At 52.8% G+C, this 26,497-nt stretch overlaps 1 protein-coding gene across 2 annotated transcripts in view; it reads left to right on the forward strand.

The window, feature by feature from the left end:
* Window positions 1–2,679: 2,679 nt before the first annotated feature.
* Window positions 2,680–26,497, forward strand: part of PHACTR3 (phosphatase and actin regulator 3) — a 205,178-nt gene continuing 181,360 nt past the window's right edge. Inside the window, exon 1 of one of the 2 annotated variants that reach the window (XM_027559049.1) lies at window positions 2,680–2,732. Coding sequence is in view for 1 of the 2 variants with exons in the window: in XM_027559048.1 (XP_027414849.1) it covers window positions 19,137–19,254 (118 nt within the window). In the remaining variant the exon portion in view is untranslated. Of the gene's footprint in view, window positions 2,733–18,710; window positions 19,255–26,497 lie in introns of those variants that run through there. The other variant, XM_027559048.1, reaches the window with a different exon arrangement.

Genomic DNA, 26,497 nt, shown 5'->3' on the forward strand with positions numbered 1-26,497 from the left:
TCCTCCCCCTTCTGTGTCTTTTCAATTTTGAAGCATGTGATGGCTCTCAGAATCCCTGATCCCAGAATCAGGGCCAGTGGATTAAAAGGGTTTCTCTCCCCACCCACTGAAAGTCTCAAGAGTATACCTCTCTGAACAAACTTTCCTGATCATCGAGGTCAGATGGATAGACTATGCTGATTGTTCAGAATGGGTCATGAGCCCACCCCTGGCATTTGGGAGGGAGGGAACTTGGCTCTACCAGCCCTGGGGAGGAAGCTTCCCAGAGGCAAATGGATTTTTTTTCCTTTTTACTAGCAGAGAAAGACAGAGGCTGCAAAACATATGCTCACTGACCCTGAGTGGGCCTTGGAAGGCAGTGACTAGGATCAACACCTGTCTCCTAGAAGACCAGCCCAGTGGGGATGGGGCAGGTATGTGGGTATCTGATGGCACAATGCCCAACAGAAAGTGAAAGTGAAAGTGAAGTTGCTCAGTCATGTTGACTTTTTGTGACCCTATGGCCTATAGCCTGCTAGGATTCTCCGTCCATGGGATTCTGCAGGCAAGAATACTGAAGTGGGTTGCTATTTCCTTCTCCAGGGGATCTTTCTGACACAGGGCTCAAACCCGGGTCTCCCACACTGCAGGCAGACTCTTTACCATTGAGCCACCAAGTGCCCAACAAAAGGTGCACTCTATGCTGGGGGCATGGACACAGGAGAACCAAGTGCATAGGGAGGAGAAACAGGGATGCTGAAGAGCAGAGGCAGTGCTAAGACTGAGCCTTATAGAATGAGTAGGAGTTCATCAGGGCATGCCCAAGTGGGCATGGCGGAGAGCAAGGGCACTGAGATGTCAACTGGGAATTGAATCCGGATGCTTTCTCACCCTAACTTCCTAGGGAAAGTTCCCTCATTTCTCTAAGACTCAGTTTCCTCCTCTAAAAATAGGGGGTGATTATTGTGCTCTCTTATAAGAGCTAGTAGATGAAGCAATAGATGTGACAAGGTCTCAGCTCTCCTGGAACTTGTATTTTCTCATCTGTAAAGTGGGGAATTGATGTTTCCAAACTGTGGTGCTGGAGAAGACTCTTGAGAGTCCCATGGACAGCAAGGAGATCAAACCAGTAGATCCTGAAGAAAATCAACCCTGAATATTCAGTGGAAGGACTGATGCTGAAACTGAAGCTCCAATATTTTGGCTACCTGATTCGAAGAGACAACTCATTGGAAAAGACCCAGATGCTGGGAAAGATTGAAGGCAGGAGGAGAAGGGGATGACAGAAGTTGAGATGGTTGGATGGCATCACTGACTCAATGGACATAAGTTTAAGCAAACTCTGGGAGATAGTGAAGGACAGGGAAGCCTGGCATGCTGTAGTCCACGGGGTCACAAAGAGTCGGACACAACTTAGCAACTGAACAACAACAGAAGTGGGGATAGTAACTGCAACCTGCTCAAGGGTTTGTCATAAAGAGCAAATGAATGTATGACTACACATCACGGTGCCACATACTGTTAGCTGGTAACTTATTATTCTCACAAAGTTCTGAAGATGAGAGTGAGTTGCCTTCCAGTGGGGGAGATGCTGGAAGCAGCCAGTTGTGTGTGTCCCAGGGAGGATGCAGATGGGTGGGACTGCTGGCTCCATCCCGGTGCCCGCAACTGCATTCAACATCCCCATGGCTGTGGACCAGGCTTTCCTTTTTGCTGCCTACCCTTCTGCATCTGTTAAATGGACCTGCTCATGTTTGCTGCTGGGCCTGAATAGGAGGACCTCTGAGGCCCTGAGCAGAGCTGCACGTGGAAAGCTCTCAGTGATGGGGATGGGGTGGAGGTGACCACCTTTGGGGCTCTCAGGACCTATGCCTGTTACACTGAGTGAGTCAGTCTGATGGCTTTGGTGCTGACGGGGTCCCTGAGCCCATTTCAGGCCAGAGACTCTACCTCACAGGCAACCTCCACCTCAAAGTGAGCTGGACATCCTTAGCTTTTCGGGACTGAAGGCTCCCAGGTGCTTGAGAGTGGAGAAAGGGTTGTGATGGGAGGAGAGCTAAGAGGGTCTTGGGAGGGGGGCCTGGGCACTTAGTTCTCATCAAGCTAAATAGTATGTTGTTATTACCTTTTTAATGAGAAGCTCATTCTGCATTTCACAGCAGTTACACCAAAGGCGGCCAAGGTGCCGCCCACATCCGGAGGGTCAGGCCCCGTGTAGAGCTAGGCTCACTCTCATCTTTCACCTTCCCCAAGCCCGTGAACACTGGGACTCAGAGAAGTCAAGCGACTCGGCGGCCAGCGTCGCACAGCAGCTCAACTGGGCAATTTCTTTACAAGGTAATTTAAGCGGGCGGTCCACCTCCGGCCCGGCTGTCTTTTTAACGTGTCCAGAGCGTCCTGACACTGAGGTCCAGCATCCTGGGCTGCGGAGCGCGAGGGGTCCCTAGATCAAGGTCACGGCGGCGCCCCCGCGAGGTGGAGAGGCTGGCCTCGAGTGGCGGCCCCGCCCCCGGCCCCGCCCCCGGCCCTCCTGCAGCCCCGGCTTCGCCCCGCCCCCGCCCCGCCCCCGGCCCTCCCGCAGCCCCGGGCTCTGCGCGGCGCTGGGCTGCCCCGTGGACGCCTCCCGGAGCTGCCCTCCGGTGGGATGCGTGGGCGGGGCGGGGGGCGCGCCCGCTGGCCGGCGCCAGTGCGCTCGCTGCTGCGCGCCTTCGGGGCCCGGGACGCCGCCGCCACCGCTCGAGGCCCGGCGCAAGGTAAGCGCGCGGCGCGAGGGGCGGGCGTGGGGCTGGGGGCCGGTGGGCCGGGAGCCTGCGTCCTGCCCTTGACCGCTGCGGGGTGTCTCGGATATCCGCTGCGCCCCCAGCACAGAGGTGGCGCCTCCTGGCTCGGGCTGTCCCGGCAGCCAAGGCGGGCGACTCCGTTCCCAAACAACAAGGGCAGGCAGTGGGCGCAGTGGTCCAAAGCCCTGCTGGGGTCGGCGGTCCCGGGATGAGAAGGCTTCTGTGGCTGCGTGACCCGGTGCTCACGGCACTGGACTTCACTGTGCCTCAGTTTCTGCGTCTGTGAGATGGGGTGCGATCCAACACTTAAGTCTTGGGGCAGTAGCTGGGATCACGTAAGTAGCGCTTGCCACCTGGTGAGAGTTCCACATGTGTTCATTGTCCCCCCAGGGAGGATCGCGGGCCTCCCTCCACTTGTGCAGGCAGGCGCTGCCAGGGCCCCTGCGGATAGACACCTGCTCCTGGAGCCGGTCCAGCCAAGTTAAAGGGACAGGATCTCCGGAGAGGAGCTAGTGACTAGGCTGAACACTGGGGCAGCCCAAAGAGAGTTAGTCCAGTGTTCGAATTCTCTGGGGAATCCAATCCTAGGCCTGCCCCTTAGAATCTCCTGGAATCTGTATTTTTAAGCCGTGCCCCAGGTCATTTCAGGCCGGTCTGGGAACTCTGGATTAGAAACACCGGTGGTTCTCAACAGGGGGATGTCCCCGGAAGCATCTTGTGGGAGAGAAGCCTGGGATGCTGCCAAATATCCTGTGACTTTCGGGAAGCTCCCCTCTCCCCAACACCCCCCTCCCCGGAAAAGAAAGAAAAAGAATGCCCAGGACCAGGGCAACCGTGCGGAGGTTGGGGAACTCTGAGATACCTGGAGTTACAGGGTCGGGAAGGATGGGATTCTGGGGTTGTTGAGACCAGCAGGCGTCATTTGAGAGCCTGTTACGTGCCAGACCCTCTGCGGTGCCCTGAAGATGAGAGGCCCACACAGAAGCTCGGGGGCACCTCCGTGTGGTGAGTGGAGCCCCATCTAGGGGTTGGACGGCCCTTCTGTTGACTCCACCCAGCATTAGTATCAAGCACCTGCTAACGGGAGACCTTGCGCAGAGCCCGGGGGTAAGGTGGTGAACGAGAGGGGGCGCACTCACCCTCTAGTGGGGTCGAAAGCGCCCTCAGCCCCGTGGCTGCACAAGGGGAGTGTCGGCACACTGCACCAGTGTCAGCTTCCTCCCCTGAAAGCAGCGCCCCCGCAACCCGTGCAATACTTTGGCACTGAGTTTGTAGCGAAGCATTTTGGGGTCAGATTTTGAGAGCAGACCTTTCACATCCTGACCTTCAGCTTGGCAGCTTATTCAGAGCTGTCACAAGTGTATGACCTGCCTGTGGACATGATGCAATTCCTGCCCCACATGCTCATTTCAGTTTTTTGGCATTTTTAAAATAGTTCTATGGCTTCTGCCCGGGCCTTGAAGGATGCTGGGCTCAGCCGCTGCTAACCCACTTTCGCCAAGGAGAAAGCCAACTGAGAGACGGCCGGCAGATGTTTGTATTAATCCCTGAAAATGGCTCAGGCGCTGACCTATATGCTGGGGATGCGGCAGAGCAGGGGGTCAGCTCCCTGCCCTCAGGGAGCTTTAATTCTGGTGAGGGGAGCCCAATCTGTCTACAGAGAAATGTTAGAAGAAGACCGGGGTGGCGGGTGGGGGGTGGCAAGGGAGGGTCTTAAAGAGGGATGTTTGGGTGCAGACCTGAATGGGGAGAAGCAGGAGCCATGTGAGGAGAGTGGGTGAGAGCATTTTCAGCAGGAGGAAAGGCAGTGGCCCTGCATGGAGTTGGCTTGGTGGAGTTGGGGGCCAGAAGAAGCTCATGAGGCTGGAGACCCCAGGCGAGGGGAGATGAGGACCCATGCCTGGCCAGACGGCTGGTAGGCCCTGGACCTGTTGATGAGTGGTGGGGGTTCCACGTGTGCAATCTAAGGCCATCAGTGCACTTTAGCCTCAGAAATGGTATGACCAGCCGGTGGTGTCCTGTGGCACCAGGCTCCTGGTGGGGAGGGGCCACCTGCAGTTGAAGGGAGGACAGTGGTGGTGGAAGTGGGCAGCACAGGGGCTGGAGCCCATAGGGCCTGCTGAAGCCTTGGGGGTCTGAAATCCAGGATTGCCATAGGTTTTGTGTCTTAAGCCTGGTGGGTTGGGGTTCCATCTATGAAGCTGTGGTAGGCTTGGTTGGAGGAGTGGGGAGACTGGTCAGGGGGTGAGGGGTTTGGGGAGAGGAGGCCACGTCCACTTGGACAGGCTTGTTGACGTCTTCAAGGATGTGCCAAGTAGGCCTCTGCCTATCTGAGTCTGGAGCTGGGGTGGGCAGGCAGCCTGCAGCCTCCCATCTGAGAGTCCCTGGTGTGGGGCTGAGGCTTTGGGTTTCACTGTTGCCTTTCTCTGTTGGTCCAACTGCCAAGTTTCAGAGCAAGGTTCCAGAGACCAGGGTACAGCTAGGCTGTGTGCCCACCACTCTGGGCATTCTGATGGCTGGACCTTGACGGGGGGTTCTCTCACCTCTGGAACTGGGAGAATTTGTCGGGCTGCCACCTGTAGTTCTACCCTTTCAGTCTCTGCAGCTGCTTCCCAGAGCTTGCTTGGGGCAAGTCCTTACTCCCAACCCTGATGGGCTCTTGGACTATTTCTGTGGCCAGCGTGAATTTAGGAACAAATATTCTTCTGGACTTCAAAGTTGATTTGGAAGCCCTGACTCATACTAGGATATTTCTGTACCAAATTAGTTTTTTTTTTTTTTTGAAGGGAAAGGAGTGATTGATGAGAGCATGGCATGTCCCAGCTGGTGTTCATTACAGGCTGTGGCTTTAGGGGCTGCAGGAGGCAGTTGGAAATGCAATGCCCCATCTCCCAGGCTCACACAAGGGCTCAGAGTTAGGAGACTGAGCTGCTAAACTCTTTTGAAATTGTCAGGATGACCCCCTGTACCGTGGAGGCCTTCCTGCTAACAAGTGACAAGCAATTCAGGAAGCTGGAGATTCAAAGGGTGACCTCATAGCTTCAACTAGTGTCCTCTTGCCTGTCTGGGGCTCAGGCTGGGTCACACCACTTGCCCTTGGGAATGGGGGTGGGGGTGCACGGGCGAGTCCCAGGCAAGGATGGAGCCTGCGTCCCTTCAGTAGCCAGACCTGAGACCCCTCTTCCCCCAGCCCCAAGAAAATCAGGAAGGGGCACCCTTTCCAGGGCCCGAGAGCGGGCTCTTATCTAAAACTCGGAAATGAATTGTCCGAGGAGGCACATGTGTTGATAAAGCAAGAGACTTTATTGGGAAGGGGTGCCTGAGCAGAGAGCAGCAGGATAAGGGAACCCAGGAGCACGGCTCCACCATGTGGCTCACAGTCTCAGGTTTTATGGCGATGGGGTTAGTTCCCGGGTTGTCTCTGGCCAGTCACTCTGACTCAGGGTCCGTCCTGGTGGTGAACACATTGGTCAGCCAAGGTGGATTCCAGCAAGGAGGATTCTGGGAGGTTGGTAGGATGTACAGACTGGCAAATTCTCTCTGCTTTCCCAAATTCTTATGGTTGATGGTAGCTTGTTGGTTCCACGTTCTTTTCCAGGACCTCCTATTGTTAGGATAACTCATGCAAGTGGTTATTCTCTTGCCTGGCCAGGTTCCAGTCAGTGTTTCCCCTAACGGGATGACAGCGGGAGGAGAGTCGGTGCTGGGTGTTGCAAACCCCAGCATGTTTCCAGTGCCCCACCCCCAGCAATATGTGAAGCCCACACCTGTGTGCACCTGACCTGAGAGTCCCCCCTCCTCCCAGCATCTGGATCATCCTCCAGCCTCAGTCGTCTCTCTTGTGACAGGTGTGCACTGGGAGGCGAAGGCAGGGTTTGCCACCTCCAGGCAGCAGTGGAAGACCCTGTGAGGGTCTGGCCAAGCTCTTCCCTCTCCTCCTGTCCCCTTCCCCGGGGCATTCTCCTGCCACGTATTCTGCATCCAGGCAAAGTGGTCCTCACCCCCTTAAGGACGGCGGATGAGCTTGGCCAGATTAATTGGTCTATGGCTCCATTTTTGGTTGAAGGGAAATGAGTGATCCTCAGGTTTTAGAATGGGTCTGTCTGTAGCTGGTAAATACTTGTCAGATGAACGCCTGAGGTGTTCTAGGCGGGCAACAGGTTTCTTTGGAGAAAAAAATTATATATAATTACTCTAGTATTTCATGAATGGGCTTCCCAGTTGGTGCAGTGGTAAAGAACCTGCCTGCAGTGCAGGAGGCCCGAGTTTGATCCCTGGATTGGGAAGATCCGCTGGAGGAGGAAATGGCAACTCACTCTAATATTCTTGCCTGGAGAATTCCATGGAGAGAGGAGCCTGATGGGTTATAGTCCATGGGGTCGCAAACTTTCTCCAAGTGGGAAGTGAAAGTGACTCCTTCCTCTCCTTCCTGGGAGAGAACCCCTGTTACCGTGAATCTTTTCCCACCAGACTGTCTTCATGTGTGTGTGGGGGATCTTGATAGAAGCTGTACAGAATGGTTTCCTGTACATGTTTTAAAGAGATGGTGTCTGAATACAGCCGTCTTGTTCTGAAACTTACTGTTTTCATTCAGCAGCATGTCTGGGAGGTTTATCTGGGTTCGTAGAGTCTTCCTATTTGATTTAGAATATTCCACCATTTGCAACCTTTCTGTGGCTGCTGCCCATGGAGGGCGTCCTCAGTCCCTCTTGTTACAGGCTGTGTCTCTGAGCATCCTTTTCGTGCACTTATACACGAGTTTGTCTTGAGGGCTTGTTCTAAGGTGTGGAATTTCTGAGCCTGTAAATTTCTCTTGGTTTAGCAACATTTTTCCCCAGAGTGGCTGTATCACTCCCATCTGCAGTGTCTGAAAAGTTCTCTCGTTCAATTTCTTAAATATTGTCAGTCCCACAGCAGAAGAGGGGGATTTTCTTGGTTTCATTTGTATTCTCTCAATTTCTGGAGAAGGTTTTTCTTATGTTAATTGGCCATGTGGATTCACTTTTCGTGAGTTGCTTCTTTTCTGTGGGGTTGTTGGTTTCTTTTTTGTGATTGGTGTCTTGAGAGCTCTGTGTGTATTCTGGGTTCTAATCTGCTTGCTTGCAGAGATATTTGCTCTCCCTGTGGCTTGGCTTTTAATTCTGTTTATTGTGTCTTTGGTTGAGTAGAAGTTTTAGTTTGCTCTTTAAAGGTATAATTGACATATAACATGTACATTTTAGGTAAATGATATAATGATTCACTGTATATATTGCAAAATGACCACCACAATGAGTCTGGTTAGTGTTCATTATGATAAATAGTTATAATTTGTGTGTGTGTGTGTATGTGTCATGAGAATGTTTACAATCTGCTTTCTTAGCAACTTTCAAACCTATAATATACTTCTGTCACCACCAAGCTGTACATTTCACCTCCATGTTTTCAGCTTTGACGTAGTCAAGTTCATTAAGCTTTTTCTTTACGTCTTTGCCTTTTGTGTCTTCTTCAAGAAGTCTCTTTCTGCCTCAAATTTAGAGTGAATGTCTTGTCCCAGGATGCTCAGGGTGGTCCTGGTTTTCGCGCTGAAACTCCCATGTCCTGAGAACCGCTGAGTCCTGGGCAAACCAGGATAACTGACTCATGAACACCTCCACCCGTTTCCTTTTGATGAGTGTATAGCTTTTTTCTTTACATTTGTTTCTAATCTGCTATACTTCTGTGAATAGTATGAGGTAGAATACAGATTTTTTTTACATTGAAGTATAGTTGACTGACAATGTTGTGTTTGTTTCAGGTATACAGCAAAGTGACTCGGTTACACATGTAAATAGATGGATGTATTTCAGATACTTTTCCATTTTCCAATATTACAAGATATTAACTATAGTTTCCTGTGCTATACAGGCAACTATCTGTTGCCTTGCTGTTCTTGTTGTCCTTGCTGTTCGTATATTTTATATATAGTAGTGTGTATCTATTAATCCCAAATTCTTGATTTATTTCTCCTGAATACAGATTTTTAATAGGAATTCCAGAAGTCAAAATGTTTAACTCAGGGAGTCATTGGTTCTGATGGAAAGCTCCAGCCATGTGTTAGCAGAGAAGGAAAGGTGGCCTGCGGGAGGGGAGTGGACATGTGACCCCAAGGCAGCCTATGTCTCCTGAACCTTAAACTGAAGCAGGTTTGGGGCAAGAATTTGCTTTCTGATTCGATAACTTATATGGTTTTATTGATCAATACTTCATTTTGCATTTAAGAAACCCCTTTTACCCAGAGAACCTCCCTGGTGGCTCAGATCATAAAGAATCTGCCTTCAGTGTAGGAGACCTGGGTTCAATCCTTGGATTGGGGAAATCCCCTGGAGAAGGAAGTGACAACCCACTTCAGTATTCTTGCCTGGAGAATTCCATGGCCAGAAGAGCCTGGCAGGCTACAGTCCATGGGGTTGCAAAAAGTCAGATATGACTGAGCAACTAACGCTTTCACTTTTACCCAGAAACACCAGCCCACAGGGTCAGGTGTTTGGAGAATCCTAGGTGCCCCTTCTTGCTGCTCAGCTGCTGTTGAAGGCTGAACTTGCCCTGCCACCCGACCCCGGAAGGAGCCCCTCCCTGTGTACCTGCACAGACATGCATCTCAAGACTTAATAAGCCCAGGGCACTGGGTCCCCAGACCCCTCCTCTGTTTGGGCTTCATTAAGGCAACCTGCTGCCTTTGGGATTTCTACTGAATACAGTTGCAATTTATTTTAAGGAGGAGCAGTAGCAGCAGTGTATACCCTTTGCACACAACTCCTCCCAGCTGGGCTTGGGTGTTTGCTGGGGCTGTGGTGACCAGAGGGGCCTGCAGCCCCGGAGACCCCATACCACAGCCCTCTGTCCACTCCCTTGTTAGTACTCCGTCCTCCGCGGCCAGTGTGGACTGGTCCTGCAGCAATCTGCTCACTGCTCTGGGCATGCCCATGTCCTGCCACACACATAGCAGGTGGGCTTCTTGAGTGCCTGGACAGCAGGTGGGGCCTGGGAAATCCTGCCTTTTCTCAGCCTCTGGAGAGAGCTGCCCTCGGGCTCTAGAAGCTTCTTCCTTTGGGCAGCATCTGATCTTACGTGGAGCCTCTGGTTTCTCCCCAGAGGAGACCCATTTTTGCAGAAAAACCCCCCAGTTTGGCATTGATTTCCCTCCAGAGTTATAGGAAGCAGCTCGCAGCATCTCTATTTGAGTCTACCCTGTTCTTCTGAAAGCACATCGTATTTCTAGGCTGTTTCCAATTATTAACACACCCTTGCTGTAGCAAACTTAAAACAGGTGAGTGGAGGCCCGCCTGGGCCCTCTCCTCCAATACTGACCCCTTGTACTTTGTATAGGTACAGACAGGCACCCTTGGCAGTCACCTCCTTCCCACCCTCCTAATTTATTACACTTACTCCTAATTTAGAAGCTCCTATCAAAGCGTCTGCCTCACCTGCTTCCCTGTCCATCTGTGTCCCATTCTGTCACCAGCAGGTCTCCTGGAAGCCAGGCAGGCGCCCTGCTGCCTGCATTGTGTGCGTTGGGATGGTGGGGTCACTGCCGCTGCCCCGCAGGGCAAGGACCAGAAGTAGACCCTGCCCGCCATGAGGTTTCTGGTACGAGTGAAGGACTGCCTCTCTTTCCACTTAAGAGTGTCCCGAACATCTGTGTGAAGAGAATGTTATCTTTCATCTGTGGCCACATTTCTTTTAATTCTTACGCACTCAGATAATGAGGATGTTGGCATGGGTGAGGCTTGTTGCAAATTTCTATTTTTGCTTTAATTGCTTTTCTGTCTGGTGTTTTTCCTATGAAAAAGTGAGTGTCTGACTTTTTGTGACCCCATGCACTGTAGCCCGCCAGGCCCTCTGTCCATGGAATTCTCCAGGCAAGAATATTGGAATGGGTTGCCTTTCTCTTCTCCAGGGGATCTTCCAATCCAGGGATCAAACCCAGGTCTCCTGCATCGTAGGCAGATTCTTTACCATCTGAACCACCAGGGAAGCCCCCTTTTCCCTATAAGCCACAGTAAAAACTCATGGTAAATTAGCTTCAATATTTTACCTCTTGATTAAACATTGGGATAATAAAAATTAAGAGGAGGTATTCTTTCATTTATGGAACAGAATGATTTCTAACTTGGAGAATTACGGTGAAAGTGACAAATATTTGGTAACAGTCATTTGCATTGGGTCTGCGTATGGGAGTTACCATGGTGGGAGAGGCCAGGTTGAAATCTCCTTTGTGGGAATGGAGATGATCCAGCAGCCAGGGCTTGACCTGTCCTTAGCTCTTCCCCTTTGTCTGCATGTCTCCATGGGAGGCGTGTGCCCACTTGACAGATGAGGAAAACCAAGGCTCAGAGAGATGGAGTAAGTAGCCCAAGGTCGCACAGCTGCTGGAGCTGCCCCTGAACCTGGGTGGTCAGCTTTGGCAGCCTCTGGATTCTTAGCCTTTGCTCTCCTGCCTCAGGATTTATGTTCTCTGCCTTTTATCGTGGAAGACAAGGCTAGTTCTTGGTGCCTCTTGGGGGAGTCCTTTCTGGGTGCCCCAACTTTGGCTGCACCTGGGAGATGCCTGATTTGGAAATAAGGTGGCTGGTGGGAGGAGCGAGCCCTGCCCCTCAGGTGGATGTCTGTGCCCCGTAGGTGGGATGCCAGGGCGGTTCTCTCCCCAGTCCCCCGGCATGGGTCATACCCTTCATTTGAGTCTTGGGTTGACCTTGGATGTGCGCACATCCCTCTTTGCAAATGGTCTGTGTGGGGTCACCCAGGGCTGTGCAGCAGTGGGAGAAGGACCCTTGGAGAGCTGCACGACCTTCCCCTCTGAACCTCACCCTCCTTGTGGCTAGAGGATGACACCGGGACTGGAGGCCTCAGACACTCAGGAGAATGGATGGGAGGATGTGTGACTGCCGAAACGGAGGACCACAGACTTTGCAGGCAAAGGGACGCCTGTTTATCGTCATGTATCCTCCCCTGGGCTGGAGGTGGACTCAGCCGGTGCCCTGCTCTGAGTCCCATGGGCTGGAGCTGAGGTGTGGCCAGGTCTGTGGTCCTTCCTGGAGTTCTGAGAGGGGAGCCAAATCCAGCTCATGAGTTGCAGGACCTGGGTCCCTGTTTCCCTGCAGGCTGTTGGGGGATCATTTCCAGAGGCCACTGTGTTCCCTTGTGGCTCCCTCAAGGCCAGCATTGGTGGGTTGCATCTTCCAATGCCTCGTCTCTCCTCTGCCCACTCCTCCCCTTCTGTCTTCCCTCTGCCTTGAGGGTCCTGTGATTACACGGCCAGGTCCGATCATCTGGGATAATCTCCCATCATCAGGAGACTGATGGTATCAATCAGGCAGCTGATGATAACCCAGTTTTTGTTCACAAAAGCCTTCCCTGTAGTGCCTAGAGTCGTGTTTGCATGAGTAACTTGGGGCTGGAATCTGAGGGTATTCCCGTCTACACTCTTGGGTAAGTTGATTAGCCCAGGGTCCAGCCCACAGTGAGCACTAGGTAAGGACAGGGTGAAACCACTGTGGTGGGCCAGGTTATACCAGCTCCATGAATTTGTGTTGGGAGAGGGGGCAGTCACATCCAACTTCAAGGAACAACCCCCTTGCCCAAATTACAGAGCACAGGAATCAGCTGGTAACTGTCTAAATTGTAACAGTAATCCTGTGTAGGAATTTTCTTTATTACAGTTCAGCTATTGGGTACCTTTGCATCAAGAGTGGCTGGAACATACACAGTTACAATGCACGTGGGCTCCGTCCACCACTCTGCATTCCAGGCTGCCTGTGTCTCTCCTAGTCCAGTGCAGCAGCCCCTAGCCCACCCCCTCATCTCCCGGCCCCTCTTTGCCTCCCATAACCTCCCCAGAGAAGGGAAATTCATTCTTTCTTTCCTGGCTGGGGACCTTTCTGGGTTTATCGTCCCAGGATAAAATCTGTGCTTTGCACCATGGGTCATGAGACCACTTGGGTCCTGGGCCTGTCCCCCACCCTCCCTGCATGCCACCCTGCCCTCAGCGCTTCAACCACCCAGCCCCTTCTCAGCCCTTCTGACTGCCCAGTACTTCCACCCCGGGGCCTTTGCATGTGCTGTTGTGGGGAGGGACCTTCCCCCCTCTTCCCTGCCCCCTACAGTGCCTGGTATGTGCTGTGCATGAGTGAATCATGCCTTTTTGAATGCAGTGCCAGCGGCCCCACCCCCTTGGGTCTTTGCTGTGTGTTTCAGGTTCTGGTGGGAGACAGAACCCACTTCACTTGAGATTTCGGCCCCTCCACTCTCTCCTGCTGATAGACCCCCAGAGCCCATTCTCCTAAAATCCTGGGTCTCCCAGGTGACCCTTCAAAAAAATGAAGTAGGAGGGTGAGCAATCCCCCAAAACTACAATGTGACATACCAGGAGTAATCTTCATTGCACCCCAACTCGCTGAACTGATGAAGCCTCTGCTAAGCACATTTATGAATGCTGTCTCCCCGTGTGCCATGGAAGTCATAGGAGCTCTTGCTAATGTTCCAGAATGGGGCTTGGTGAGGATGCCAGTATCTAATTGCCTAAATAACTTCCCCTTCCCCCACGAAACCCCAGGGGACCCACCAGCTTTAACCCACATACGAATTTAGTGAATTATGGGCCCTGAAAGAGATCACGGCTTCTGTGAAAACACAGACAAGCCATCATTATTTATAGGTTTGTACAAGTGGGTTCTTGGAATTATCACTCCAGCTGCAGAACTTAAGATGTATTTTTAAAGTACTACCGATAAGCCTTATGCTATGGATTTTCTGTAATTTATGGACTGGGCGCCATGCCGTGTTTGAACTATTCTACGATGAAGTACTCTGTCTCCCATTCCTGCTGCGATGGGGTGTTGGAGGCATAAATCTGTGTGTGGTGAGGCAGTGAGCCCGGCTCTGGGGTCTCCATGGGAAAGGAAACCAGTCCCTTTAGAATATAAATCCAGCAAACATTACAGTGTACACGCTGAATTGGAGGAAAGAGCCAGTGTTTGGGTGACAGTGACCTTTATTTAAGCGTGACTTATCTCCTTTTAAAAGAGTCAAGTGGCCGGATGGTCGAGGCGGTGAGCGTGACTTCCGACGAGCGCTGTCCTTTTCCCTTTTACTTGTGGTCAGCATTCTAAGCATCCATGTCCTTCATAATCCCTTTCTGCACAGTTTGGGGCATCCCATCCTCATGTGTCCCCCAGGCTCACAGGGGGCTGCTGGGGCCCCAGGGCCACACAGGACACTCAGGCAGGGAGCAGGGACAGTGCCATCAGCGTCTGCCAGGCTCATGGCGACAACTGCCTTTTCTCTGTGTGACTCTCCATCAGCACGTTTCCCAGGGGCCCTGCACCAGCCCCTCTCCCTGCGTTTGTTGCTGCTGTTCAGTCGTTCAGTCGTGTCCGGCTCTTTGCGACCCCATGGATGCCAGGCTTCCCTGTCCTTCACCATCTCCCAGAGCTTGCTCAAACTCCTGTCCATTGAGTTGGTGAAGCCATCCAACCATCTCGTCCTCTATCGTCCCCTTCTTCTCCTGCCTTCAGCCTTTCTCAGAATCAGGGTCTTTCCTAATGAGTCAGCACTTCCCATCAGGTAGCCAAAGTATCAGCGCTTCAGCTTCATCATCTGTCCTTCCAATGAATATTCAGGACTGCTTTCCTTCAGGATTGACTGGTTTGATCTCATTGTACTCTAAGGGACTCTCAAGAGTCTTCTCCAACACCACAATTCAAAAGCATCAAATGTTTGGTGCTTCCCTCCATTAGCTGTAAACATCCTCCAGCAAGGAAGGAAAACAGGATGAACCAGGACAGGACGGGAGGGTCCATGACACAGATGAGCCTGCCTGGGGCTGTTTTCTGTCTTTCCTGCAGCGGGCACCCCGTCCCTCTCCTGGTCAGGCGTCTTGTTCCCCATTCTTCTGCCTCCATCACTTCCATCCTATGTGGTCCTCCCTGGTCACCTGAAGGTGCTCAAGGCACTTAAGGTGTTAGTAGGTCAGTGTCTTGCATCAGAGGACTTTTGTGTCCTGAGAGCTGGGTGTCCTGTCGAATGCCCTCACCCTCTGAGCAATGCTCTTCCCCCACCCTCACCTAGAGGGGAGACACAGAAAGTGATCAAAACCCTTCTCCTGCCTGGATCTCAAACTCTGGCCTGGAAGGGCTTCTGTAGCAACCTGAGCACAGAAGACACTGCGAGGCAGGCTAAGCACGTTTCTCAGGCCAGCTCTGGCTGCTGTGCCTTTCAGGGTGGGGACCATGGTTGCTGACATGAAGGATTTTGTTTTAGAAGAGTGTGTTTAGAAAACAGCCTCAGCTGGCACTACATGAATCACCACCCTGGGTAGCCTAATGGGCAAGGCCAGTGCTGGAGACCCCACCAAGGGCAAAGGGCAAAAGAAGCCAAGTTCAATCAAGGCTAGGTCAGCCCTCTGGTCAGGGAAGTTCCCAAGGGCCACAGTTGGGTGCAGTTCCTCCTGTAAACAGCAGAGGGCAGGGCTCCCCTCCTCACGGCAGGTTCTGGGGGACCTGCTTTGTCTTCACTCTCCCCTTTCCTCTGGTCTTGAATCCCCATCCTGGGGTATGACCTCTGGACCCTCTTTCATTGGTTCCCTATGAGCTTGGCTAGAATAGTTATTTTTAAGCATTTGAATTTGCTGGTTTAATTCTGTTCCTGTGATGGGGAAGGACAGTTCCCTGGAGCCTCAGGAGAAACATCAGGATGGGGGAAGGAGGGTCAGGAAGTGACCACTTCTGTCCCTGAAAGCCTGGAGCTACTGGGGTTCTGAAGATGCTGAGCCCCTTTTCCTGGAGCAGCTATGTCTTGACCCCACTGTGTGCCTACTCATTGGTTCAGTCAACAAACACCTGTTCCCTGGGCCCCTGCAGAAATCTTGAGGACAGACAGTTGGTGACTTTCACAATTTATTGGGGATCCTGCAGGCTGGAACTTGCAGACAGCAGCCTTGTGCACACTTCGGGGGCCACATCTTTGCAGACTTCCTGCTGGCCCCAGTCTCAGCGTGGATGACTTGAAAGGTCCAAGTTTCTCCTTCTGGCAGTTCATTGGACTTTTATTTCTCCTGATCAGTAGAGGTCAGGTCACTAATTCGTTTTAAACCTGAAACTGTTTTTATTATGGAACATTTCAAAGCTAGAGAAAAATACAGTGGCTATCTCTTTCCCTACCTGGCTCAAACAAATCAATAGGGTACTGACATATGTGTTTGACAACTACACTTTGGTTGTTCCCTCTGTCTTCTGCCCGCGCGCCACACCTCCCCCCACTCCCTGCCAATCTCCATGTGAGCTCCTGGAGCAAATGCTAAGTCTTATCTTTTTCTGTGCCTTTAAGTCTCACCATGCACTTAAGGGGAGCAGGCACAGCTGTGTAGACCACCCAAAGGAACTAGAAATGGTTTTGGGTAGCATATACTTGGACAAGGCATTGGGGGAATATTGGCAACTATAGATAATCCTTGTGTCCTTCATCCTCCGCAGGTGTGACAGGGAGGCTACATTTCTGACGCTGGAGTGATGCTTTCCTTTAAAATGCATTTAAGTGCTGAGCCATGCTGTGCTGTGCTGAGTCACTTCAGTCGTGTCTGACTCTGTGACCCTGTGGACCGTAGCCCACCAAGCTCCTCTGTCCATGGGATTCTCCAGGCAAGAATACCGCAGTGGGTTGCCCTTTCCTTCTCCAGGGGGTCTTTCCAACCCTCGAACAAACCGATTGATTAAAAGAAAAATATTGTCAGTAGCAATACAGGTTCTGAGTAGGGAAAGCCCCAAAGCATGAGGGTGGGGGTGGGGGGACACAGCTGGAAGCCCGTGAGTCCACCTCCCTTCTCGCCTCCTTTTGCCCATGACCCTGGGCTGCTGTCTCCCCCACTCCCCTGCCCGCCTCAACCCCGCTGGTCCATCTCTGCATCTGCTGCTGGCTAGCCCGCTGCAGGCCTTGTCATGTAGATGTGGGATGCACTGATGATGAGGTTGAGGGCGTCCTGAGACCTGCCTGTGTTTGGGCCAGGACTCAGCAAGGCTCTTGGGGCTGCCTGAGGACACACTTGGAGAGACCCCAGACCAGGGGCATCGGCCCTGCCTGTCCTGGCTTATGACCTGGGCAGGTACACTCACCTCTAAGGTAGCTCACACCTCCGAGGCTTGTGAGGAAGAAATGATACCCCCTCCTACCTCCACCCCAGAAAAGGGCTCAGCCCGGAGCCAGGTATTCCCCATCCAGCACATTTTTATGTGGATAAAAAGTGTTTAGTAAAATGTCCTACCAAGTTCCTCTTTGCCTCATGGTATGTGTTGATGCTGAAGCTCCAACACTTTGGCCACCTGATGCAAAGAGCTGACTCATTGGAAAAGACCCTGATGCTGGGAGAGACTGAGGGCAGGAGGAGAAGGGGGCAACAGAGAATGAGGTGGTTGGATAGCGTCACCAACTCAATGGACATGAGTTTGCACAAGCTCTGGGAGATGGTGAAGGACAGGGAAGCCTGGCGTGCTATGTCCATGGGGTCGCAAAGAGTCGGAGACAACTAAGTGACTGAAAACAACAACAACGTGTTGACAACTCCAGTGAAATGTTTTGGGGTCCCCTGTTGATTTATTGGCCACCATTGTCGGCTCTGTCCTCCTGCCGCCTGGAAGACCCACTGCGAGGGTTTCTCACTTGTTTCTGTTGGATCCCCAGTGTCTGGCAAGCCCACCACCTACACAGTGGGCTGTGGGGGTTTTTGGAAGGAAGGAAGGTTTGGTTTCTCTGAGGCCCCTGCTCCTAAGAGCCCAAAGCCCCGTATGCAGTGAGGACCGTCATCTCCTGTGTCTCAGTTCTGTCCTTGGTCCTTCTCCCAACGCTGCCAGGTGCCCCTCCTGCACCCCAGCCCTGCTCCAGGGCTGGGCATGAACGAGCAGCCCAGGAAAGTCCCTGGGCCCTGCCCAGCTGCGGGACCCCTGGCATGCTCCTGCTTTGAGCCCCAGTTGGTTATGTCATCGCAGTGGGGCTGAGAGCTGCACCTGCTCCCTGGGTGGTTTGAGGGGCTGAGATGGGATCCCGCCCATTGGAGCTTGATGCACGCCCCCCCCCCCCCCCCCCCCGCCCCCGTGTCCCTGGGGGCCTGCGCTCTAGGCGTCTGGCCCCCTTCCTAACCCAGGCTGTTGACACCACTCCCCACCATGTCCCTCTCTGTGCACTTTACAAGGCTGGCCTCTTTTTCCTTGCGCTGCCTTAGCTGATGTGGGAGTTGCCTGTGTTTCCCCGCCCCCTGGCACCCGCCCTCCCCCCCCCCCCCCTATCTAGCAGGGTGAGAATTGCTCGTTAACACCTCGGGGGACACCTCTGTAAGTGGCAGCCCTAGCGGGTGTCACCTCCCTCCCCTGGCCTCCTCAACTCCATCAAGGAATCTGGGGGAAGCCTCCCTGGAGGAGCCAGGCACCCCTCCTGCCTCTCTCCTCGGGGCAAGGAGGGGTGGGGCAAGAAAGGGTGGGCAGAGAGGACGAGGATGCGGTGGGCGGGGATACAGGTTGGGAACGCCCCGCCCCCTCATTCCAGGGGGCTCCTGGGCAGCAAGACCCCGGTCTAAATCCCCAAGAGTGCAAACCCGGGCCGGGAACCTCTGGGAAGCTGCTGGGGAGATCAGGCCCTGCCTCCACCGAGGGAGGCACCCTCTCCAGCTGGGGGAGGGGGAGGAAGCAGTATGTGGACTCCTTGTTTCTAGAGCCTGGCTGGGGTGGTGTTGGGCGATCCAGAACTCAGGAGTAAGCCCCCACTTCCCTCAGGGCTGGCGGCGTGCAGTTCAGGTATTTGAGACCCCTCCCCATCACGGCGCTGGCTCTCACTCCCCTCTCTCGTGACGTCAGGCTCCTCTCGCGCGGCATGATGGGAGAATCCTAATGTTTTCCAACAGATGCTCCAAGAACAGCTTTCAGATTAAAGCTATTGCCAGAGCAAAGATTCTTCTTTTTTCCTTTCTTTCCCCGGGGGGTGGGGGGTGGGGTGGGGGGAGGGAGCGCCCCCAGAAATTCCTGGACATCACCCCCTGCCCCAAGCACGCAATAAACACTGACAAGAAAAAGTTTTTATTTCCTGGTTCAACTTTTTTTTTCCTGGAATATAGACTGAAGAATGGGAATAAACACGAATAAATAACGGAGCGAGGCCGCGCGCGCCGGGATGCGCCTGGCTGCCGCCGCCAGGCTATTGTCTCACCGCCCTGAAGCCAGCCCTGGCCTCGTCCTCCTGCTCCTTCCCTTTCCCTGTCCTTTTTGATTTTCCTTTTTTAAAAAACGCCCCCTCCAGCCCCCTGGCCAGTGACCTTGGCCGCCTGGATGCTCTGATTGCACGCGGCTCCCTCCAACTTGCCCCAGCGCCGCCGGGCCCATGGCTGCGTCCGAGGACGAGAGCAGCTGCCTCGTGTCGCGGGGCCGCTCTCAGAGTGACCCCAGCGTCCTCACCGACTCCTCGGCCACCTCCTCCGCGGACGCCGGGGAGAACCCAGGTAATGGGCGGGCGGGGGCGGCCGGGCAGGCGGGGAAGGCCAGGGCAGGGGGCGCTGGGCTCACGTTCCCGGCGCTGCTCCGCGTCGGGTCTGCGTTTGGGGAGCCGCGGCAGGACTCGGGCGCTCAGGCTCCCCGTAAGGCGTCTGAGAGCCCTTTGTCCGAGGAGGAGCCGGTTTTCCTGGTAGAGACCGGCGCTCCGCATCCGCCCTCCTTGAGGATGGGTGGGTTCTGCTGTCCTCTCCGAGGGGCTGCCTTCCTTTGGGTGCTGACCACCTGGGGGACCAGAGGCAGAACCGTAGCCGCCTCCACCAGTGCCGGCTCCGAGCTCTGCCTCCCTCCCCCGGACCGCAGCTCCGGTCGCCCCGGCGGCCTGGCTGGGGCGTCCCCTCGCGGGCAGGGAGCGCTCGGTGCGGCCGCCGCGCAGAGGGGCTTCCGCGGGGCTCCCAAGTCGGCGGGGCCTGGCGCACCTGGGCGCGCCCACCCGCCTCCCGGGACAGGTGTGTTGGCGGAGCTGCCACGGGGAGATGAAGGGCGTGCGTGCGCCAGGACGGAGCCCGATTTCATTAAATTATATGGACTTCGTTCACTCCCCCACCCCCACAGCAACGTCGATTGTTTAGGTGATAAATCCGGTCACAAAGGCGTCCATAAGGCTTGATTGATTACTTTCCAGAGAGGAAGAAAGGCCTAATAAAGCGGAGGGTGGGGGGGAGGTGGGGTGGGCTGTGCGCCTGTCACCATGGAGACGCAGGAAGCAAAGTGATCATTAAAACCTTTCTCCACCAGAAGGCAATTTTCACTTCACAGGGAGAAGTCTGAGCTTCTGAAATGTAGGGTTCAAAAAAAGAATCAAAGCTGGTGTTTTGGTATGGAGCCACAGGACTCCATTCGTATCCTAGGGAAGCAGGGTCCCTTCACACGTTCTGTTTTGACAATAAGTTGCTCTTACCTTCCTCTGATGACTCTTTCTCTCTGAAGGCACCAGACCCAGATGGGGACTTGATCACCTTAACTGGTGGGCGTGCAGCTCCACAGGGCCCTTGGGGCTGGGGTGATCCAGCTTTGTGGGGAGATTCCTTCACTTTGCTGGAACACAGAGCAGCTTCACTATTTAACTGCAAAGAAAGACCCGTTAGAGGCAGCTCTGTGGGCGCCAGGGCCCAATCTGAAATTTTAAACAATAAACCCATACAAGGCTTGTAAGATTTCTTTGTTAAGACTGTTGACAGTGTGTCATTTGGTCAAACTAAGGTACCAGCCTGAGGAAATCCCTGGCTTTTTGTTTTTGGTATCTGGGAGGGCAAGTTAATTTCCTTGGAGTTTCAGGCAGAGGCAGCTCTAAGCAGACCCTTAAGGCTTTAATTAATCCTTTTATTAGAAATCAGGGATTAAGCCTTCAGCACTCCATGATGGATTGGTTTTCTCTGTGTCGGAGATGCACATCCATGATTGTTCCAATTATGGAAGTTGAGTGGCTCGTCAGGAGAGAATCCTTCTCAGCTCCTTTTGTCTCCCTGGCAGTGAGAGGACGCAAACTTGAAATGGGAATTATGCAGGATTTAGCTTTTCGGCTGTCTGTGAGTTGATGTCTCCGTGGGTGGGAACACGGGGCTTGGCAGGTGACTCGTGCCGGTCCACTTGGGGGAGAGGGGAAAGGGCTTGGATGTCGGTGATGCAGTGACGGCGTGGGAGGATGAAAGCCCAAGTTAGTCTCAGGTTCACATGCACAAAAGGGGACCCAAAGAGCAGAGACCTGGGGTTAAAAGTCTGTATGTATAGAATGCTGCGAGTGGTAGAACCTTACTGAAAAGGAAAAATGAATGAAGTATTTAAGAACTGGGTTAGACACAGGAGTTTCGGTGGAAAGAGATTCAGAATCTTCAGGTCGGAAGCAGCCTGGGAGCTTAAAGTGGGAAGGGTGGATTAGGGGAGCATTTTCTACAACTGCTTTGCTTAGTTGGCTCGGCGGGTGCTTGCATACCTCTTTTGATGGGGAACTCACTTCTTTCTGAGGCAGTTCATGCTTCTCTATGGGCAAACCCATTTAAAAATTCGTTTTCAAATGGTTCGAAATGGCCTGCTCTGTTAGTCGTGATGGGATCATCTCCCGATGCATGGTACCTTGGCTTCCAGAGAAGCTGGTGGTGGTGTCACACCCACCTGAGGCATTTCTTCACTAGACTGTAGAGTCCAGCCCTTCAGTCCTCTTTCCTGAAGAACCTCTCCCATTCGCCCATCTGCTGCTCTGAAGTGAGGCTGGTGAGCCAGCTGTGGAATGACCTGGTGTGCAGTCACCTGCCTCCATCTTTGGAAACAACAGTTTCTTTGTTTTTATAAAACAGCTCGCGATGGCATTTGCCCTTTTCCCCTCCAAAGTGCATTTTTAGGGCATCAGTATTCTCACAAACTGATCACAGAAACTCAGAACATCACAGGAAAGTAAGCAGTGACATCTCTCTCCCTCCCTCTCCGGATGTTATCTCTGTGATGAGCTCTGTGGAGCATCTCCACCTTTTCCTGCGTGTTTATATCTACAGGTTCTTGGGGAAAGGCATTTAAGAGAACACAAGTGGTTTCACACCACATGGAAGGTTTTCCAGTTTGGGTTTCTACTCAACACTGGATCTTGGAGGTGGTCTCACCACGTGGCAAGTATATCTCCATCTCCTTTTCTTAATAACCGCATAGTATCCTGAAGAATATGTTTTTCTCAGTTGAGCTATATGTGTTTCCATTTTTTACCCATTACAAGCAATACAGCAGTAGTCATACAGGCAAAGCCTCCTTGTGCTCCCATGTGAATTTCCTATAGGGTGTGTCTAGGTCACAAGAGGCTCACATTTAAAATTTTTCTGATATCGCTTCCCCCTGGAAAACGGACCCATGATGCTTCTTCAGAATCTGAGCTCATCCTTTCTCCAAAGCCTTCCCGATGCCTGGAGTGGTCCATCTGGTTTTCTGTCTCGTGAAGGGTGACAAGGGGCATCTCGTTGTGTTAGTTTGTAGCTCTGTGATTGATGGCAAGTGTGAGCATCTTTTTGTGGCCTTATTACTGTGTTAAATCTCTCTGTGACTGCACCTATGGCTGTGGACTTCCTGGCAAGGGTGAAGGCCTTTCCTTGAGGACCGACCCTCATGCTCTTTCCATATCGTTGCTCCACTCATGATTCTGTAGGCAGCTTTCCAGGGTTCCTGTCTGCAAATCCTCACTCTGTGCCCACAAGTATGGTCAGGATTTTTCCCACAACTTAAAATTTTAAAAAGGCAACTTGGCATCCCCATTGCCTTTCCTCCTCTGAGTTCCTAGTCTCAAGGAATTCTATCAGCTCTCAGACTGTGGCTTTGGCCCTGTGCGGACCTCCTACCCATCTAGTCACGTGCCACCTCCTCATTTCGTCCCTTTGCTGCTCTTCTGGTCCCCTCTCCCCACCACTCTCTCCTCCCTGGGTTTTCGCTGCATTGCCTTCTCTCGGCTCCCTGCTCATCCCTCTATTCCTCTCCCATCCCAAAACACAGCGGTCCCTGCAGGGCCATCCCTTGCTGTCTTTTCCCTCCACTCTCAGCTCTCTTTCTGGTTTCCAGAGACTAAATGAAGAGTTACCAGGGTCAGCTGTTTAGAATGTTTCCGTGGGGACTTGCAACTTGTCTTTTTCTGTGCAACCAGATAGGGGACCTTTCGATCTCAAGTGGGTTTCTCAGCACCACTGACATTGGTAACGGGGTCCTTCTCTGCTATGGGGTGTCCTGTGCATTGTCAGATGTTTAGCAGCATCCCTGGCCTCTGCCCTCGAGAAAAACAGTAGCAGCCCAGCCCCTGGTTGTGACCATCGAAAATGTCTTCAGACTTGCCAGGTGTCCCCTGGGGGCAAAATCTCCCTGGAGGACTGCTGATGTAGCTATTTCATTCTCAAACCCTGGTGTGGATTAGAGTCACCTGGAAGTCACCTGTTCACCCCACCCCCTTTGTTTCTGGTTCAGCCTGTGGTGGATGCCAGTGAAGTGCATTTCTAACGAATGACCAGGTCATGCTGATGGTACGGGTCAGGGGACCAGATCCAGGGACCCACTGAGTCTAGTCCTCCCTGAGCCACTGTCTCAGTCTCTGCTGACAACTTCTGTGCACATGTGTGTGTGTCTAAGTATGTGTCCAGTGGGTTCTGCCCTGACCTGTCTGCCTCCTGAGCCCCAGACCGCTGTGTCCTTCGACTCCCTGCTTGCCCGGGTCTTGATCTGATGTTGCCTCCTCAGAGGGCCCTCTTTGTTCATCTGATGAGATTAAGTAGCTGCCTTGCCCACACTACTGAGCTCTCATCCCAGCTTGTTCACGATGTTCATTACTGCCTGGGATTTAGGTCTTCTTGTTCTCAGTGGACTGTCCCCACTAGGCTGAAAGCCCATCGCCAACTGCTCACTGGAGGCTGTGGTAAGCATCTGTGGGACCAGGCACAGTGTCTGAGTGAATGAGGCCTGGGGCTGGCTAGATGGCTGGATGGGCCCACTGTGGGCAACCTGCTCAGGGGCAACTTGAGATGGCTGGAGGCTCAGTGTGGAGGGGGCAGGGGCCATGCCCCTCTGCAGGGACAAGTCCACCTCTGCTTATGGCCCAGAGAGGGTGAAACCCTCAGAGCATCCACTCCCATCCTGAGCTGCAGACAGACACACAGACACAGCCCCACCTCAGACTCTAGGCTTGGCGTTCCTTTGCTGTTTATGGGTGCCCCGCGTGGGGTGGAGACGAGGGGTCTCAGCCTGCTTTCTCCATGGCCTGGTTCTCCCGGGCTTCTTTCCTCAAATGCTCTCTTGCTCTGAAGTCCTGAGTTTTGGGGTTCTCCCTCTGGCCCCTTGCAGAGCGTCTCCATGGCTTAATTAGCAATAGAACTCTGCAGTAATTACCTCGTCAGCTTCTTCTTTGGGGTTATTAAACATAAAAGCTGGGTGCTTAAAAAAATACAGAGTTTAAAAACTTAGAATTTTTCCTGGTTATGAAAACAACTGCACATTCCTCGTAGGAAGTGATTGAAAGCTTTTGAAACTTCTGTTCCTCATCCCCTGCTCCCTTAACAGGACACAGAAGGCAGTGACAAGGGACAGCTTTGTCCCTGGGACCTTCCCAGGTGCCAGGCGTGGCAGAAGGTCAGACACAGTCAGGGTCCAGGGTTTATGCCCTGCCCCCACCCCATCCCTTGTGGTCACTCCAGCCACTTAGCGTCTCCTCACTGATCACTCTTTGAAATGATCTCACTTATTTGACCCACTTGCTTATGCTCTGTCCCTCCTGCTGGGTAGCACTCTCCAATACCGTGGTCATTAGCTACTTACAGCGATTTACATCTAAATTAAATAAATCAACCTTAAAATTTCCTTTCCTCGGTCACACTCGTCACATTGCAAGCGCTCAGTTGCTACGTGTGGCTGGCAGCTGCCGTGTTACATAGCATGGATCTAGAATATTCTATCCTTGTGGGCGGCTCAGTCAGCGCTGCTCTGGAGTGGAAGACCCTATGGGTAGGTCCTTATCCCTTGTTCCTTGGCTGTGCAGCCTGTGGCTGTTCCCCAGTGGTTGTCTGTTGACTGAACAGACAAGCCAGAGTGCAGACAGAATGGACATGGTCTAGGAGGCCTTATGCTGGAGACCCTCAGCTGATCATCTCACATCCTTAAGGGGAGGACACCCAAGCAGAGTTCATTTCTTATCCACACAAGATTAATTTATCTCAATTCAATGAGCTCCTCCAGAGAGCCTACAATGTGCCACGGTTGGCTCTGGCTGGATGGGTCTCTTTGACAAAGAAAACAATGACATCCAAAGAGATTCTTTGCCTGGAGTTGGATGGAGTCCCAGATCTGGCTCTGCCACATACATGCTGTGTGACCTTGGGCAAGTTGCTTCACCTCTCTGAATCTCCATTTCTTGTTTGGAACATGGTGGTCAGTATTGTCCATTCCTCCAGGTGGGTGAGGATCACTGAGCTATTGTCTGTAATAGACACTGTCATTGGTTCCCAGCTTTGAAGGGGCAGCAGTCTCCTCAGACATCTCCTAATCACCTTGAGACCATTCCATCCTCTGGGAATAAAGTTGGGAGGCAGTGGACCCTGTGATGGAGAGGTGGGGACAGCCTGTGGGTTGATCTGCAGCCCCTTCTCTAACTGGCTGATAACCTGGTAAATTTTCAGTGGCTGAAGTGAAAACATGCTTGTCAGCTCAGTGTTACACTGGGGTATCTTGCTTCCTTTTATTTAATCTTCCTCCAAACCCTTGCTGCTGCTGCTGCTAAGTCACTTTAGTCGTGTCTGACTCTGTGCAACCACATAGACGGCAGCCCACCAGGCTCCCCCGTCCCTGGGATTCTCCAGGCAAGAACACTGGAGTGGGTTGCCATTTTCTTCTCCAATGCATGAAAGTGAAAAGTGAAGGTGAAGTTGCTCAGTCGTGTCCAACCCTCAGCGACCCCAGGGACTGCAGCCTTCCAGGCTCCTCCTTCCATGGGATTTTCCAGGCAAGAGTACTGGAGTGGGGTGCCATTCCTTCTCCACCAAACCCTTGAGGTAGGGTCAAAGGGCCAGATGGCCCTAGGGACGTTTGTGTGGAGAGGAGTTAGAATCTAAGTGAGTTTCAAGCCTGGCCCACTCTGCATGCCCCACCAACTCTGCTCTGCCCACCCACCAGCCCCTCCCACTCTGCCCCAGTCACTCTACGCCCTGCCCACCTATTACTGGCTTCAAAATGCATCTTTTTACAGGAAGGCCTTCTGTGCTTTGGGCTTCCCTGGTGGCTCAGATGGTTAAGAATCTGCCTGCAATGGGGGAGACTGGGGTTCGATCCCTGGGTTGGGAAAATCCCTTAGAGAAGGGAGTGGCTACCCACTCTGGTATTCTTACCTGGAGAACCCCATGGACAGAGGAGCCTGGCGGGCTACAGTCCAAGGGGTCACAAAGAGTCAGACATGACTAAGCAACTAATACTTTCACTTCCTGTGCTTTAGATGAAGCAGATTCATGGGTTTATCCCATTTCTGTTTCAAGCAACCTGTGCCACAAATACATACAAATCTGTAGTCACATAAACACACAGGCACAGATGTACTCTTCCCTTTCCTAGTTCATTTAACTAGAATGGCCACCAGGATAAGATTTATTTACTGGAGGTCAGGCAAGGAGCTGGCAGAGAACCAGCCATGGGCAGAGTTGCTGCAGGTCTTGTCTTAATGGGCTGGGGTGAGTGTCCATGTGTGTTAAAGCA

This window comes from Bos indicus x Bos taurus, chromosome 13 (assembly GCF_003369695.1).
Source record: "Bos indicus x Bos taurus breed Angus x Brahman F1 hybrid chromosome 13, Bos_hybrid_MaternalHap_v2.0, whole genome shotgun sequence".
Taxonomy (NCBI): Eukaryota; Metazoa; Chordata; class Mammalia; order Artiodactyla; family Bovidae; genus Bos; species Bos indicus x Bos taurus.